The sequence below is a fragment of the Alligator mississippiensis genome, chromosome 10, assembly GCF_030867095.1.
Source record: "Alligator mississippiensis isolate rAllMis1 chromosome 10, rAllMis1, whole genome shotgun sequence".
In the NCBI taxonomy this organism is placed as follows: Eukaryota; Metazoa; Chordata; order Crocodylia; family Alligatoridae; genus Alligator; species Alligator mississippiensis.
Genome location: NC_081833.1, coordinates 76,012,846 through 76,029,449, shown reverse-complemented (window position 1 = coordinate 76,029,449; position 16,604 = coordinate 76,012,846). Strand labels below are relative to the sequence as shown.

Sequence of the window (16,604 nt, the reverse complement as noted above, 5' to 3'; positions counted from 1 at the left end):
TTGCTGCCTCCTGAGTCACCCACGCCACAGCCTGCAGCACAGCACCCTCTGCCACCGCGTGGAGGTACTGACTCAGGCCTGGCTTGCCAGAGGAAGGGCCAATGCCCAAAGCAGCAGTACCAGCACTTGATGCAGTGCTTAGACTTGCCCTGGGGCCCTTCCATCCTGGACAAAGCCAACGCCCCCTCTGCTGCTCACAGGAGACTAGACACAGTCCTGGGCCCAGCTGGCTCAGCAGTGGCATGTTAGATACATGGAAGGATTCAAATGTCCTATTTCACTTTCCTTTCTGGTGGAGACCCTCCAGGCACTGCCCTCATGGGTAGCAGACATCTTAGAGGATCCAATTCTTGACCCCAACACGAAAAGAGGGTAGAAGAATTGAAGCCAGGCCATCAGGGCAAGAGCAATCTTTGCCAGGAAGGGCCTAGAGCTCACCTCTCCTGACTGTGCTGAACAGGCACTGCTGACTGCACGATACCTCCAGCATGCTTATGCTGCAGGTGTCTGCAAATCTTGAGCTGCCTAAGCAGTCTCCTCTCTCCTGTCCTCTGTCATGGCCTCACATCCCTGTCTGCACTCCACCAACTTCTGCAGCCACTCCCCTTGCCCTGACATCTTCACTTCCAGGAGCATCAGGCAGTACTTCATGCACAAATAGCTTCTGTTGGGTCCCCACTCCAGGCTAATTTACAGCCTACAGCTCTGCAGTTCACTGGGTCACCTGCTGCAGCTGCAAGGCCTTTGTCCTGTGCAAAACACACAGCTCCCAAACCACCATGTTCCAGACAAACAAGACCTGCTAGCTTGGGAAGGGGCTCACCGTGGAGGCTTGGGAATTTGCAGTGGAGTCCTCCCAGCCCCTTGAGTAAGAGAGTGAAGGGCAATGAAGACCAACAGGTGGTCCAAGGCTTGGTGCAAGGAGGAGGGTGCTGGAACATCTGAGTATTGGGAGGCCTTTCTTGAGGGACAGATCCCATCCAAGTCCCAGGACTACAGATCTTCAGAAAGAGACTGATATGACTGGCAAGAAGAGCTATAAAGCAAGCAACATGGGGAGATGTTTGAGAGAGACTATCCAGGTCTGGTATTAATCCACAGGCAGATGAAAATCAGCGTTTTATGCATAAATCAATGGGTAAGAGGCTCTTGGACTGTAAAGAGGAGCAGGGAAGAACCAAGAGATGAAAAAGAACTCGGGTAGGCCATGAACTCACCAACACAGACGAGGAGCAGGATATCATACGAGAAGAAATGGGTGGCTGTGAGAACTGGGAAGGGATGAAAATCAACAGCAACCAAGTACCAGGTCATGCATTTAGGGACCAATGGTGAGAACGTCTCTTATTAGTCATGAAATCATAGAGAAGTTGGACTGGAAGCGGCTTCCAGAGACCATCCAGTCCAACCCCCTGCCCGAGGCAGGATCAGCCCTAGCCAAACCATGCCATATAACCCATTACCTAAACACTACATAAGACTACTGTCAGCCCTGACCCAACATAGATCTGACATCCAACCCTGCCACAGGTAAAGCAGGGGAACCACGGCAGCCAATATCCTGCTTCCATAAAATATTGTCAATACATGCTCAAGCCATCCCAGGTAGAGCGCCGCACCCCCCAGCCCATACCAAACTGACCAGGGGGTAAAAATCCTTCCTGATGTCAAATGTGCTATCAGGCTGACCCAGAGTGGAAGGACAAGACCCTCTAGCCAGGAACCTTTGTCTCTGTTCCCAGCAGGAGCATTGGCACATCCTGGTCAAAGTCCCCAGCCTTGGCTGTAGCCAACACCCAATGCCTCTGGGAAGGCTTAAATGGGAGCTCTTCATCTGGAAATGCCTGAGGAAGAGAAGGACTCCTGTGCTTTTTGAGCTCTCAATGAGTTGTTACTGTGAAAAAAGCAAAGGTGATCCTGGGATTTGTCAGGAAATTTCCTTTCAGTGGAGGCAGAGACATATTCCTACCTTGTGCATGGTCCTGGAGAGACACTGTCTGGAATACTGCATACAGCTCCTGCATTCACGGAGGATGAACTCACACTGGCATGGGTGTAGAGGATTGCTATGCTTGGATGGGGATGGAGATCCTCTCTCAGAGGAGCCTGAATGGGCATGGCTTCTTCTATGTGGTACAACACCGGCCAAGGGGGATAAAACTGCAGTCAGGGAGTAAGCACTAAAGGGGAAGAAGTGAAGGGCCAAGGCTGGCATAGAAACAAATGGGTATAGACCCACTGGGGCTGGAAAGGAGAAGCTTCCTAACCATAAGTGGGCAATGGGTTGAAACGGCCTTTAGTGAGAGCAGTAGGGCCAAAACCCACTGCTCAAGGTGGAGCTTGAACCACTTCTGGAAGATTTCACATGACATGCCTGCCTGAGACAGCAGGGCACAGGACGGGGCAGTCAGGGGATCCCTTCACCTGTGACAGACAAGAAGGTACTTCTGGAAATGCCAGTCTGGAGAGACCAGAAAGGCCAAGAAAGGTGATTACAGAGAGGATGGAGATGGGCTTTTTTCTCTGTGGCCATAGAGAACAGGACTAAGAGCAATAGCCTCAAGCTCCAGCGAAGGACATTTAAATTGGACATTAGGAGGGACTTTGACCATCAGGGTGATCGAGCACCGGAACAGGCTGCCCAGAGAAGTTGTGGATCTCCATCCCTGGAAATTTTCAAGTGCAGCTAGTCAGGGATGGACTAGCCAGGGATGATCCTGCTCTGAGCAGGGGCTGGACCAGATGACCTTGAAAGGTCCCTCCCAGCCCCACTTTCCCATGATCTTAAGAGGCTCCTTCAAAGAAGAGTCGGATCAAGTGAAACAAAGACTTTACAGGTAGGAGCTGTCCATTGCAAGGGGGAAAACCTCAACTCCCAGTGCGGACTACTAACCCATGTAGGTAGCCTGGCTGCCGGCATGAAACGCAGCCTGTGGTTTTTGTTGAATGCATGCTGGAGTGAGCAGGCAGACACCTGCCCTCTCCCCTGCAAGGGACTGAACGCTGAATAAGGACGGCTCAGGCACGTCATCAACGCAGTCTTTTGGAGGGCGTCTGCTGCATGGAGACATGTTATTTTTATATAGGACAGGAAGAAACCAGAATAAAGCAGGAGAAAGGTCCACAGTTCAGGGATCTGTCCTGCATGAGCAAACCTACTTTGCAATATTTTGAGACTGACAAAAGAGAAGGATGGCTATAGGCTTAACCACGGATTCGATTCATCCGTGGGATTATACAAGACATGAGCACTAATGATCAGGGCCTGAGGCATATTGTGGGTGACTCAGGGAGCTATTAATCCCATCTGACCATCATCTCCCCCAAAGAAAGCTTTGGATCAAGATCATTATTGGAATTGCAAGCTGTTGGGCTATCCCCCGCCCGCTGGCCCCAATTACTTCCCTTCCTCTCTGGCCCTTTTCTGGAAACTGAACTGCTCGCTCATTCTCCGTCATGCTGCTGGGTTATAAGGAGTTCCACAAAGCGAATGCCCAGTGCGGCAGCTAAATTAGGCTTGCCTTTTGGGGAAACGGAGGGGGGGAGCCAGAAAAATAGCACCATGGTTAAATTTAGCATATCTACCAGAAGTTTCAGCTTTGCAACGCTTCTACCCCAAAGAAACAACAGCAAATGGCATTACTGTATACTTCCTCCACAGTTTTGCTATTTCTGTATGTCTATGGGAGACAGGGAGGGGGAATCTAATCCAGTAGCAGAAGCAAAAAAAGAGATGAGGAAAAGGCCACTGACTGCTATATTCATGCAGTGCTGCTCTTCAGTAACACGTGGCACCTATAGCACTGTATAAGGAACATATTCATGCCTATGAGATAATCATGCCCCTCAGGATGTGGGAACATCATAGCAAGGCCATTTCACAAATGAAGATGCTGAGCCTCTAAACAGTTATATGCTTAGCAGTGCAGCTGTAGCAGAACCACAGACAGCCCAGGCATCCTGACTCCTACTCAGTCCTGTCCTACCTACTTGACAGAAGTATTTTTCCCAAATATCAGAATGCTCTGTCCGTGGCTGTTTTTAATCTGTCACCCAGTCTTACTTAAGGGGTTGTATGCACACATTATTCCCGAGACCCACGCTAAATCGAGTTGATGGGATAACGGACAGTTGCCGTGTAATGGGTGCACGTTCAGATTTCCTCACTTGTGTTGCTAATATGCCTGAGGTCATTAAAACAGAAAACGCTGTACAAGTCTTGTTTGTTTTAGTCTTTGCTGCCAGCTTCCCATTCCTGCTCCTGTGAACTCACTCGCATGTTACTTCTTGCACCCAGGGAAGAGCACCCAAGGCATCCACCTGCAAACATGACCAGGGAAGGAGCAGCCACTTCCATGCCCAAGGGCATTGTAACCAAGCAATGGACTCCATTACAGGGACGTGGAACACATAAACCTCCAGGACCCGAATACAGGGCGGTAATACACCAGGTAATGAAATCTCCCTCGCCTAGCAGGAATAATTGGTTCCTTATTTTCTGCAGGGACCACTGACAGCAACACGACCTCTTTCCCTTCCTTTCTGTCTCACAAACACACACAAGACCATTCATCCTTCCACTAACTACTAGAGCTGCACACATTTCTTTTTGTAATGGGTAGTAAATTCACTGCAAAAAAACGAGTTTCAGAGGAATTGAAACTACGGATGAAACAGGGTTGAATGCAGTGAACAGTTTCAGCCAACCAAATTGGGGCGAGAGATTAAGAAAAAGTCATGTTTTGACATTTTAATGGCTATATTTCACCTGGAAAAAGCCCAACCATTTTGTCTCAAGAATCCCTTCACAAAACTGATTTCCTTTTTGTTTCTGGAATGCTATTTTTTGTTTTCAAATTGACCTAAAACTTTTCAGACTGAAAAATCAAAAAATAAATAAATAAGGAAAAAAAAAATCAAAAGGTGTTAAATGAGGAGGAAATGCAGCATTTTGTTCCAGCTTCAGCAAATCATGTGTCATTGACCCAACATGACATTTTGGGGGGCATTCCTGTCATTAAAATAATTCCATTTTGTTTTGACCTGAAATATTTTTTTCTGGTTTTTCAGCTGAAACCCCAAAACCAAGGAACCCAGTTCTCTTCCAGTGCTGCTCTCCTCAGATACAGCACCCAAACAGGGGTCCCCAACAAACCAGTCTGCTCTCTGTTTCCACCAGACTTTACCAGAGGAGGCGTTTCTGTGGCACCTGCAGTGTGCGCACACTGAACGTGGACCTAGCTCCCTGAATCACTTGGTGTGTCTACATGGGCACTTTAAAGCACATTAGCCTATTTTATTGCGCATTAAAGTATCACAGAAAAGTGCTCTTTAGCTAATGTGCATGAAAATAGGCTAATGAGCCTTTTTCTAGTACCTCACAATGGAGGTACTACATTTAACGTGCATTCCCTGAAGTGCAGTAATGACCATGTAGATGCGCCCACTGTCTGCGGTAGCCAGGTGGAACATAACCTGTGCAGCTCACAATGGTAGAGCCAACCAGTGTGCGTCACTGGCCTGGAGCTCCCTGATGGCTTTGATAAGGTGGGGCTGTGTTGAAAGAAGCTGCCCCTCCTGCACATGGCTCATTGTTGAGAGCTCCTCTTTATTCACCGGTTCTGGTACACGAAGAAACCTGAGCTGCCGAGGCTGGAGTGTGTGACTGGCGCTGAGCTAAGCAATCTCTTCAGAGCAGCTTGAGTGGCTTGGATCTGTGTTACTGATTACAGCAATCAGGGGCTGTGTGCTGCACGGCCCATCCCCTCCCGCCGTCAAAGCAAGGGAGACACAGAACGCAGCTGGAAGCCAACCATCTCCTTTCCAAGGCAGAGCTTTTCCTTCCCTGGAGCATGACTTAACCCTCAAAGGCCTGGTTTCACTGCCTCCCGCAGGTGCTGTGGTTAACAAAGGTGACTGCTCCGACAGCACTTCAGGTTCATCCTGCAATGTAAAGGGCGAGCCATGATACATGGCATGAGAAAATCAGGCCCTCTGTGCTGAATCAAGGGATTGTGAGCCCTGGAGCTGTCTCCTCCTCTCAGGGGGCTGGTCTCCTATTAGGGGCTCTGTTCACACTGCTTTACATCAGCCTAATTCCACCCACATCAGTGCCGTTGCTCCTGGTGGATAGGAGAATGAAGGAAGGAGGAGCCGGCCTCATTACCAGGCACAGGAAAGCTTCCTTCTTCCTTCCTTCGCACTGACACAATACCAGGCTGTTAGAGCCATGCTGACAGGCAAACCCTGCCTGGTGGAGATTGAAATTGCAGAGCATTAAAAAATGTTCTGTTTCCTAGTGGGAGCCTTTTCCATTAACATTTTAATTAAAACCCATTCTCTGAACAGGCTGCATTAACTCTGGGCAGCCCATGACTAGTACACCAAGAGACTCAACAGAGCCAGCCGTGCTAATTGCAATGCTATCAGCCAGCGAGGCCACGGCAACCTGTGTGTAAGATTAAAAATGGACAAATCTATTGTTCAAGACATAGTGCAAAGGGAAGTGCTTCCACGTATAGAGCAGGAAAGCAGCACAGGGCTCAGGCCACCACGCTGGTCACCTGCCGAATGGAAGGTATCAGTGCCAAGCTATCTGGAGGGAATCATAAACCCTCGTGGGGGAAGCAGCTCCGTGGAGTCCGGGTGGCATGCTCTTCTGTCCCAGGCCTGCTCTCTATGGCTGATTGCCTGGTGGTTTTTCCAGTCCATCCCATACTATTCCACAGATGCAGCAGGGAACGTACAGATGTACGCTGTAGGCACGGGGAATCAGCATTTCCTAATAAAACAGCTTCAGACCAGCTCTGCTTGTAGCCCCTGTGCAAGCTCCCTGCTTGTCTCCGTGGAGCAGGAGCCAAGGGACGCGCTGAGGCTGCTCCAATCCATTGCCAATCACCCCAGCACTTGTGGGTCCACATCCCGAGGAGGGGGCTTTTTCTCCAGACTTTTGCAGAATGACCCTGCACCTCTGAGCCATACTGGCTTGGCAGGAGGGAGATGTCAGCCCTCACAGACCCCACAGGCAAAAAGATTTTCCCTGATGTCCAGCTTACATTGTCCTTCCCTTGGCTTCATTCCCCACTCTTCACTTCATCCTACACTGCCCGATTCCGTCCCTCTGCCGATCTCTACCTCTTTCAGAGCCTTGCAGCCAGTTACCCTGGCTTACACTAGCTAGAGGCGCTCAGCCCATCAACACTTGTAGATACCTTGCCATCTCATAAGTGCTTTCAACTTCTTAGTCACCACAGTGACTCTCTCAACTCTGTTTTTTGGTTAATGTTCCCAGAATTTGACTCAATATCCCATCTGTAATCTCATCACAATTATATCAGTGACTATCATTTGATTGCAATAATCACACAGCCTTTTTTGCTGCCCTATCCATTGGCAAACTCTGGTCCGATTTGCTACCTGCATCCATCCCAAGTTTCCTTCAGACATAAATGGTTTCTAGTTTTCTTTATAAAAGAAAAAAAACCCTGTCCACTATCAGTAAAATCTATTCAGAAGGTGAAGATGAAATAACTTTCCCTGAAGACCTCACCCATACAGCATTTTGCTCTGCTTCTAGGACAGCCCTTTGCTTGCTTTTCTGTGCATGCCCCAAAATCTGAGATTACGGGGCATGCACAGCCCTGAGAATATAGCTGCTTGGTTTTCTATAGCTGCTGACCTGGTAGAAGGAACTACCACCCATCCGTTTCTGAAGGGTCCTGATAAGAAGCATGGCTTTTTAAACAGCAACTTGCTGATGGTGTATTGTACTTAAAAGCAAGCTAAATCTGGTTTTAAAAATGACTTTAGCCAATTGTGTCTAGGCCCCAATCCTGCAGCACATCACATGCATCCAGTCCCTGGGGTCTGTGTTGACCCCGCTGCAGTTACTAGGACTCCAGCTGAGTGCAATGGATTCATCATGCAGATTTGATTTCAAAAGTCAGGACCTTAGCTTCTTCCTCCCCTAGGACTTGCCTACTGGACATTGCTGATGTCACTTGCAAGGAACCAGCATGGTGGCACAAGTACAAAAGCCATGTGCTTTAAATTGGCTGAATCATGGGCAAGTGAAATGAAGGGCACTGACAGGATCATCTGAGATGCATATAAAAGCTAAAGCAACAGTGCTCTGCCAAAGCAGCTCGACCCTACCCATTACAGCTCCCTGCTGTTCCAGTACTGGCCACCCCGGAGGTCTGCCAAGAGACCTCCCCCTGATCGGCTGCACCCTGTGGTTTATGAGCCAGGCTCGAGCAGAAAATCCTACGCAATACAACGCATGACAGTAACTCCATACAAAAGGATGAGGCACAAGTGATTATTACTTGTAAACTGGTGATTCCCAATTCAACAAGTCAACTGAACCTTTGCCTCGCTCTGAGCCCCAAGTCCAGATCCCTCAAACTCATCTGCTGCAAAACACTCTCTTTGGGCACTGACAGCGCTCATCGAAATATGGTACTGCAAACTGCAAGCCCGAAGCCTTCACAAATGAGTCAAGACAAATAAGTTCCTTCTGTTTTCAGCTCCACCCTGAACTTTGACCCACTTGCAGGTGGTTTGTTATTTCAAACCATCTAGCTCCAAGCTGGCTGGCTTCTGGGCCAAAGTGGAATCTTTGTGGCATTCAGAGAACAGGGCTCCAAAGGCGTTCCTCAAACACCCGATCATCTCCCCAGACAAGAGTAACACGCAATGTTGTAATGTACTGAGAAACGTCAGCTTACTTGGAGATGCAGAGACGTAGAGCAAGGTGCTCTAAAAAGCTTACTTACTTCAGGAAGGCCTCCGATACGGTATCCCACCCCATACTGGTGAACAAGTTAAAAGGCTGTGACGTGGATGACGACACAGTCCGGTGGGTGGTGAATTGGCTGGAAGGTCGCACCCAGACAGTTGTGGTGGATGGGTCGGTATCGACCTGGAAGGGTGTGGGCAGTGGGGTCCTGCAGGGCTCGGTCCTGGGACCGATACTCTTCAATGTCTTCATCAGCGACTTGGATGAGGGAGTGAAGGGTACTCTGTCCAAGTTTGCAGATGACACAAAACTGTGGGGAGAAGTGGACACGCCAGAGGGCAGGGAACAACTACAAGCTGACCTGGACAGGTTGGACAAGTGGGCAGAAAACAGCAGAATGCAGTTCAACAAGGAGAAATGCAAAGTGCTGCACCTCGGGAGGAAAAATGTCCAGCACACCTACTGCCTAGGGATGCGGATAACCTGGAGAGGGTCCAGAGAAGGGCCACTCGTATGGTTAAGGGCCTGCAGACCAAGCCCTATGAGGAGAGACTAGGGCATCTGGACCTTTTCAGCCTCCGCAAGAGAAGGTTGAGAGGCGACCTTGTGGCTGCCTATAAGTTCATCACAGGGGCACAGAAGGGAATTGGTGAGGTTTTACTCACCAAGGCACCCCCGGGGGTTACAAGAAATAATGGCCACAAGCTAGCAGAGAGCAGATTTAGATTGGACATTAGGAAGAACTTCTTCACAGTTCGAGTGGCCAAGGTCTGGAACGGGCTCCCAAGGGAGGTGGTGCTCTCCCCTACCCTGGGGGTCTTCAAGAGGAGGTTGGATGAGTATCTAGATGGGGTCATCTAGACCCAGCACTCTTTCCTGCCTATGCAGGGGTTGGACTCGATGATCTATTGAGGTCCCTTCCTACCCTAACATCTATGAATCCCAATGGGAAACCTTGATCCTGGTCTCCAAACTCCATGGTGCTGCAGAAGGTTATCCCCCACCCTATACAGCATGCAGTCAGAATAAGAGCAACAGCAAAGATGCCCACAACAGATTCCAGCACATTTTCTTAATTCATCAGTCTCTGTAAAGAAACCCTAAGTTGTTGCTCCCTGCTAAATATCACAGGATTGCCCACTTATGTGATATTTACTGGAGGCGTGCTGCTGAGGAGCAGCTATTTCACCTTGCGCTGTGTGGCCCTCAGGGATTGCGATGCTCTGGACACTTACACCGATAAATAAGTGCCATCTCTCTTTGAGAGACAATTTCTCCTTGCCCCAGGATGAAACTTCAGTAAGCTATCTTTTCCAGGTAAGCAGAGCACAGCGCAGGGACAACTTCGTGGGCCCCTGGCTCGAGGATAGCGGTGCTCTAGCCCCAGCATGTAAGATTTTTGTTTCAAGCAGGTGCAGGGTCCAGACCATGACAGGGGTAAGGGAACTATGGGGATTCACCATGTGAATTCACTTGGAAGCAACTGGTCCCCTGCCATAAGCAGCCATTAGGATGTGTTTTCTGTCATGTAGGGGTCATGAATATCCTTTCAGTGGTTTGCCCTTCTCACTGCTTCCTAGGACATACCACGTTGTTTCCTTATTTCCAGCTGGAGATCCCCAAGGAGCAATAAAGAGTAGGTTGGAGAGAGATAGCAATGTCCCTTGACCTTGGAAAAGGACAGTGTCTCTGCTGGGATTCACGGAGGAACCTAAAATGAAAGCACCGTATAACCTGCCAGAGCCTTTAATGGCAGCTCTGGAGTTCTTGTTCAAGTCAGGTACAAGAAGATCAATACTGAAGGCCTGACTAGTACTTGAGTAGGCTTGGCGAGTTCAGGCTCGAGGAGGAGAGGCATCCCGCAGTCCAGCCTAAAGAAAATACAGCCATTCTCTGTTCTCTGAATAAAACTGATTTCTGTTAACAGCATTTTTGCAGTAAAAGGAGGGGGGAAAAAACCCTTGGTCCAAGCCGAGCTTTCCATGGCAGCTCCTTCAGTGCGTTTAGCAGAAACCTAACAGTTAACACTGGAAAGAGCTGCTGCCAACACCACGGCAGGATTTCATCCGAAAGCAAAGTCCAATTGTCCTTGACTGCATCCAGCGTGCTGTAATCTCACTGCCAGGCCGTCAGTCCTAATACCAGGCTTCAATCCTCCCTTTCTTAGCTTGAGTTCATCTCTTTTCTTGGCCCCTGAGCCAACGTGAATGCCCCGGCTCCTTCCTGTCGGCTAGGCCGGCCCCGTTCTCCCTGCCGCAGCGCACAGCTGGCTTCTGGAGGCTGTGCCTGCATCCCAGAGAATCGCAGCAGGGAACCTGGCCAACACTATGCCAGCTGGTCCCAGCTCTGCTCCTGCTTTGTCACGCGGTCGCTTTGGCTGCGCTTGCAGTTAAACACTGGTCAGCCCAGGTTCGCTGCACTTGGCGGCCGTCTTGGAGCCCTGGCCAGGCCCCCAGGGCTCCCCGTGAGGAAACATTTCTGTGCACAGCTCTGGAGCCTTCCCTCCGCTCAATCCCACCCCGGTATCCCGGCCCTTGCCATGGGGGTGGAGCCGTAGCCTACAAGGGCTCACAAAGGTGCAACCTCCCAGCGACGCTCCCAGTCCTGCCACAGCCTGCAAGACTGGAGTGGGAACTGGGACTGGACCATGGGGCGTTCCCACTACCACCACGATGCCACCCTCTGCCAACAGGTGCAACTGCTGCTACCACCACGGCACCACCATTTCTGCCAACAGGTGCTACTGCAACTACCACCACGGCACCACTGTCTTTGCCAACAGGTGCTAGTGCCACTACCACCATGGCGCCACCACTTCTGCCAACAGGTGCAACTGCCACTACCACCACAGCACCACCATCTTTGCCAACAGGTGCTAGTGCCACTACCACCATGGCGCCACCACTTCTGCCAACAGGTGCTCCTGAACTACCACCACAGCACCACCATCTCTGCCAACAGGTGCTAGTGCCACTACCGCCATGGCGCCACCATCTCTGCCAACAGGCGCTACTGCAACTACCACCACAGCACCACCATCTCTGCCAACAGGTGCTAGTGCCACTACCACCATGGCGCCACCACTTCTGCCAACAGGTGCTACTGCCACTACCACCACAGCACCACCATCTCTGCCAACAGGTGCTAGTGCCACTACCGCCATGGCGCCACCATCTCTGCCAACAGGTGCTAGTGCCACTACCAACATGGCGCCACCATCTCTGCCAACAGGTGCTAGTGCCACTGCCAACATGGCGCCACCATCTCTGCCAACAGGTGCTAGTGCCACTACCAACATGGCGCCACCACTTCTGCCAATAAGTACAACTGCCACTACCACCATGGCGCCACCATCTTGGCCAACAGGTGCAACTGTCACTACCAACATGGCGCCATCACCTCTGTTAACAAGTGTTGCCACTCCCAAGATGGCGGCTCGGCAGCGCCAGAAACGTCATAAGAAGGCGCGGCCGGCGGAGGGAGTCAGCCAGTGGCGGTGCGCCGCCGCAGCCAATGGGCGCGCAGCGCGGGCCGGCGGCCGTGCGGAGACGCGCGGGCCATGGCGCTGCGGGGCGCGGGCGGGCGGCGGGGCAGCGGGGCCCTGGCCGAGCTGCTGGGTAGGTGGTGGGGGGGGAGCTGATGCGCGTTGTGAATGGTGACAATGATAATAATGATAATGACAAAGACCTTTGGGCACATCGCGCGGGCCCACCCGAGGCGGGATCGTCCCTGCCCGGCCCTCGCCTGGTCTAACCCTACAGCCCCATGGCTCGCCCTGACACTGACACGCGTGTGGCACCCCACCCTCCCCTCCCCTCCCTGGCCGCAGGCAGAGCGGTGGTAGCTGCAAACGTTGTTAAAATGCACCAAAGCGCTTTATAGGGAGCCACGAAACCGCTCCTGACACTTGCTGGTGTCTCACACTCGTGTGCAGGTGGGTGAGAACACGCCTGCCCACGAGTGGGGCATTGACCTGGCCCTCCTGCCTGCCAGGCGCCGTTAATTTCCTGTTCCCAGCCCGTGTCAGTCTGCGTACACGCGTGTTCTTCCCTGAAACACGCACACGACAGGCAAAGGGCCTGAGTGCTACGAGCAAAACAGCCCGAGTTTGCTGAGTTAACCTTGATTTTAAAACTGACTTCTTAGCAGGGAGAGCCAAGAGGCGGCGATGCGCGCCGGAGCGTGGGCCCGGGCTGCGGGACGCGGCGGTTCGCCTCCTGAGCTGCCATCAGAACTTGAGCGACCTTTTCCTGGAGGTAAGGGAGAGAGACGCGAGTTTGGGCTCGCTGCTCCTATCCCCTTATTTCTGTCGAGCCGCCTGGAGCGCGGTCCCTACACGAGTTCTTCGTTTGTTAATTTTTTTAAAGCGTCGCTCCCAAACAAAGCAAGGTCAACGGCATTAATACACGTGGAAAAGAAAAATCCGGGGGGCGAGATACCCCCACCTTCGTTGGGATCGCAGTTGGCTGCGTGTATCGTGGATAGAGGCCAGCCGTTGGAGTCGTCGGCTGTCTCTGAATTGCCGCTTGTCGTGTCTCTCTAGACGTGTGCGTGTGATATGTTATACGTGCAGACAGCCTGCAAAGTTGCTGACTTCCTGTATATCATCTTGCCTTACCCGGCTGGAGAAAACGCTTGCCCTTGAAGCCCTGTGTAGGGAGATCTGGAGCTTTCTGGGCTGTTTTCCACCAAAGGAGAACTTTGGAGGAATCGGCCGTTAAAAGAGACCCAGATTCCTTGTCAGTTTCTAACGTTTCGGTCAGTTTTCACAAGTGTGCCTGGCGGGAGGAAGGTTTTGCTGGGAGTTGGACGACGTGGAGTCTCTTCCTGGCACTGCCACCGGCCTGCTCAAAGATGTTTAATTGATCTGTGCCTTAGTTTCCCCATCCCTTTAAAGTGGGCATTGCAGTATTTACTTCCTTTAAGAAGTGCTTTAAGATCTGTCGATAAACTGTGCTGTATAAGAGCTACTTTACATGAATATTAAGCATTATTTAAATTATGTCAAGTACATACATAGTGCTGTGGTACAGGTGGTAGGTATTGACAAAGGCGATATATTTGTGCAAGCGATATTTCTGATCATTATTTTTTGTTTCGTTTTAGGTGGAAAATTCCAATAAATCAACAGAGCAGAGCAGTACGGAGCCTCCAGGTGTGGTTTCAGAACCATTTGTAGGTAAGTCAGAAAATGTCCGTCAGAGAGAAAGGGGGGAAATTTAATTTGCCTGTCTCATTGAATTTCTGCCTACCAGGTGCCTTTAACTTCCTGCTCTGAGCAAATGTCACTCTGCTTGTTTATTCTTCTCTGAAACAGATGCACAGTTGTAGGCACGTAAAGCACTGTGATTTCTCTAAGCGAGGACAGCAGTAAGCCACTTGCTTGCCATTGTAGTAAGTCTGTGTTTACAAGTATATGAGGCGTGTGAGAACACACAGTTGCAGTCAGTCACTTCCCTCAGCGCATCGTCAGCCCACCTTAGCAGCGTAGCAAGATGACCTTAACAATCTGCTTAGTGAGACTCATGTTACATATTAAGTAGTCTTCCAGAGGAAGGGAGAGAAGCCCCAGCACTGTGGAACTTGTAGGGAGCCTTTTGCACAGCGCCTCACTTTTGACTTAAGATTCCACACACACAAGGCGGCGTTAAAAATGTTTATTAAAGTCCCAAATGGGGAACCTTGGGGATCTTGTGCTGCAGTCCCTTAGCAAGAGCTCTTCTTCAAAGCACTTTATAATAAGCAATTGCTGCAACACCCCTCCAAGGTAGGTGGTGTTACCTCTATTTTGTGGGTGAGAGAAAATGAGGCAGGGAAGCCGAAGGGCAGGGAAGAGCTAGGGTTAAAACTCGGCGTTCCTGGTCTTGTGCTCAAACTGCACTTCTTTCAGTAATGATCCTACTTTGCTTTCCAGTGTCTGCTTTACAGGAGCAGGCCTCACGCCTGGGCGTACCGCTGGGAATCTTGTCAGCCAAAACTGCTGTTGCCAACGTTGAGCAGATCTCTCAGGCTTCGTTGGAGTCTGGGCAAACTGTGCTGTTGAATGGGGAACAAAGGGTAAGGGGAGATTGAAGGTTGGTAGCAAAAAGGTTATTGCCAAGAATTATTTAGGGGTTTGTGCTTTCTTTAAACCCAACCAGTCTGTCCTCAGGACATGCCTCTGAGGATAGGAGGAAAACGGAACCAATCACCTGTGTGTTCACATCTTTGTTTTAACTTGTCCTTAAAAAATGCAGGATTTTCCAAACTGAAAGCTGCAAAATCAGCAGCCTGGAACTGACCTCCTGTTTCCCCACAGAAATAGTATGATGTGAGACTGCCCTCTTCAGAGCATCTCAGCCCTCCAGGAGCATTCACCCTTTTGTTGCGAGTTGTTTAACCTTTAACCCCATGGCTTGCAATTTGAGCTAAATGCAATGTCCGCTAGAAATCATCGGATCGTGTTGCCTAGCCCACAGAATAGCCGTTGGATGGCAGTGATTTGGTCATTATCAATCTGGGTTGGATTTGAACTCATAACATAAAGGTGAAAGGCTCAGTGTCTCTTCACTTGGCTCTTGAGCCATTCAGTCACTTGTGATTTAACAAATAAGGAACAAGAGGAAACTGCTCCAATGTTGTGTTATTTACTAAGGGCACTTTTTCTGCTTTCTTTCTGGGGCAATTCCAGAAGAAGCTGTCCTCGTTGCTTGAAACAATCAAGGATTTATCGATGTGCAGTGCTTTCTGCCGCTCACTCTTTTGTCAGGAAATGTGGAAAATGCAGGTGAGTCTAGCAGATGATGGTCAGTCCTTCAGACCATTAGGTTGTAACACAGCATTTAGTTTATTTGGGTGGAATCCAGTCCTGTGTATTTAAACTCTCTAGATACGCATCCTGTAAAAGCCAGGGGCAACTTTAAAAGGGGCTGGAGAAATCCAATAATCTGTTTCCTCCTCTTGGTATTGTTAATGGCATATCGCAGCACAATCAGGAGCTTATTGCTCCTACTTACTGATGGATGCTCAGCATCTTGGGCTCTCCCTGGGGATTGCCATGACCTTTGTGAAGCCATAAAAGCATCATTTTGGTTTTAAATGTGTTGGTGCTTTGCTGTTATGTAAACTAATATTTTAAAAGTAAAATCCATTAGAACTCTGTGATCCAGCTGGGTCAGAGGTGCTGGGGAGAGAAGCCAACGTTTCAAACAAAACAAAGCAAAACTAACAGGCAAAATGTTAATTAAGCACAGCCCTGCTTTGCAATGAAACCAGAGGCATCCTGTCAGCACTTTTGCAGGTGGGGGGTGAACACTGAGTAGGTTTCTTGGAAGTGTGTATATAAATAAATGCAATAACAAATTCCTGAGCATGCATGTTACATCCCTCAGCATGCCCAGGAGTACTTGGGTGTGTGAAAGCGTTTGTTCTCCAGTCTGCTTTGCAGTGCCCCTGAGACATGCTGATATTTGGAAAGCTAAATGCTCCTCATCGTACGTTATTGATTACTTAATAGCTTCTTGCATCACATTTACCACGTGATGTAGTTTCCATATTTTAAGACACAGTTTTCAGGTCCTGCCATTGAGAAGGGAACCTGTACTGGCTGACTTCAGCTTTTTGCATCAAAGGGCTGGCAGTAATTGTAAGCTTTGCTTTTTTGTGTGGATGTCAATCAGCATTTTCATGAGTACTGACAGCGCTGGAGATTTTTCCACTGAGTGCGTACAGCATGGACACAGCACTGCAGATGTCAGTCCCTCTCTGCAATGACCTCTTTCAATACAGATAGGGAAGTTCTGCCTTTTTCTCGTAAGACTTTATACTGCTACATATTACTGTAATATCTGAGAGCCTTCCTTGTAAAATCAATAGCAGTATTGAA

At 49.8% G+C, this 16,604-nt stretch overlaps 1 protein-coding gene across 4 annotated transcripts in view; it reads left to right on the top strand.

The window, feature by feature from the left end:
* The first annotated feature begins 12,276 nt into the window (after positions 1 to 12,276).
* The window catches only part of FANCA (FA complementation group A), a 39,265-nt gene continuing 34,937 nt past the window's right edge, over positions 12,277 to 16,604 (top strand). For all 4 annotated transcript variants that reach the window (XM_059713991.1, XM_059713990.1, XM_059713992.1 and 1 more), the window contains exons 1-5: positions 12,277 to 12,357; positions 12,887 to 12,996; positions 13,847 to 13,919; positions 14,655 to 14,797; positions 15,411 to 15,506. In XM_059713991.1, coding sequence (XP_059569974.1) covers positions 12,300 to 12,357; positions 12,887 to 12,996; positions 13,847 to 13,919; positions 14,655 to 14,797; positions 15,411 to 15,506 — 480 coding nt within the window. In that variant the 5' untranslated portion in view covers positions 12,277 to 12,299. The remainder of the gene's footprint in view (positions 12,358 to 12,886; positions 12,997 to 13,846; positions 13,920 to 14,654; positions 14,798 to 15,410; positions 15,507 to 16,604) is intronic.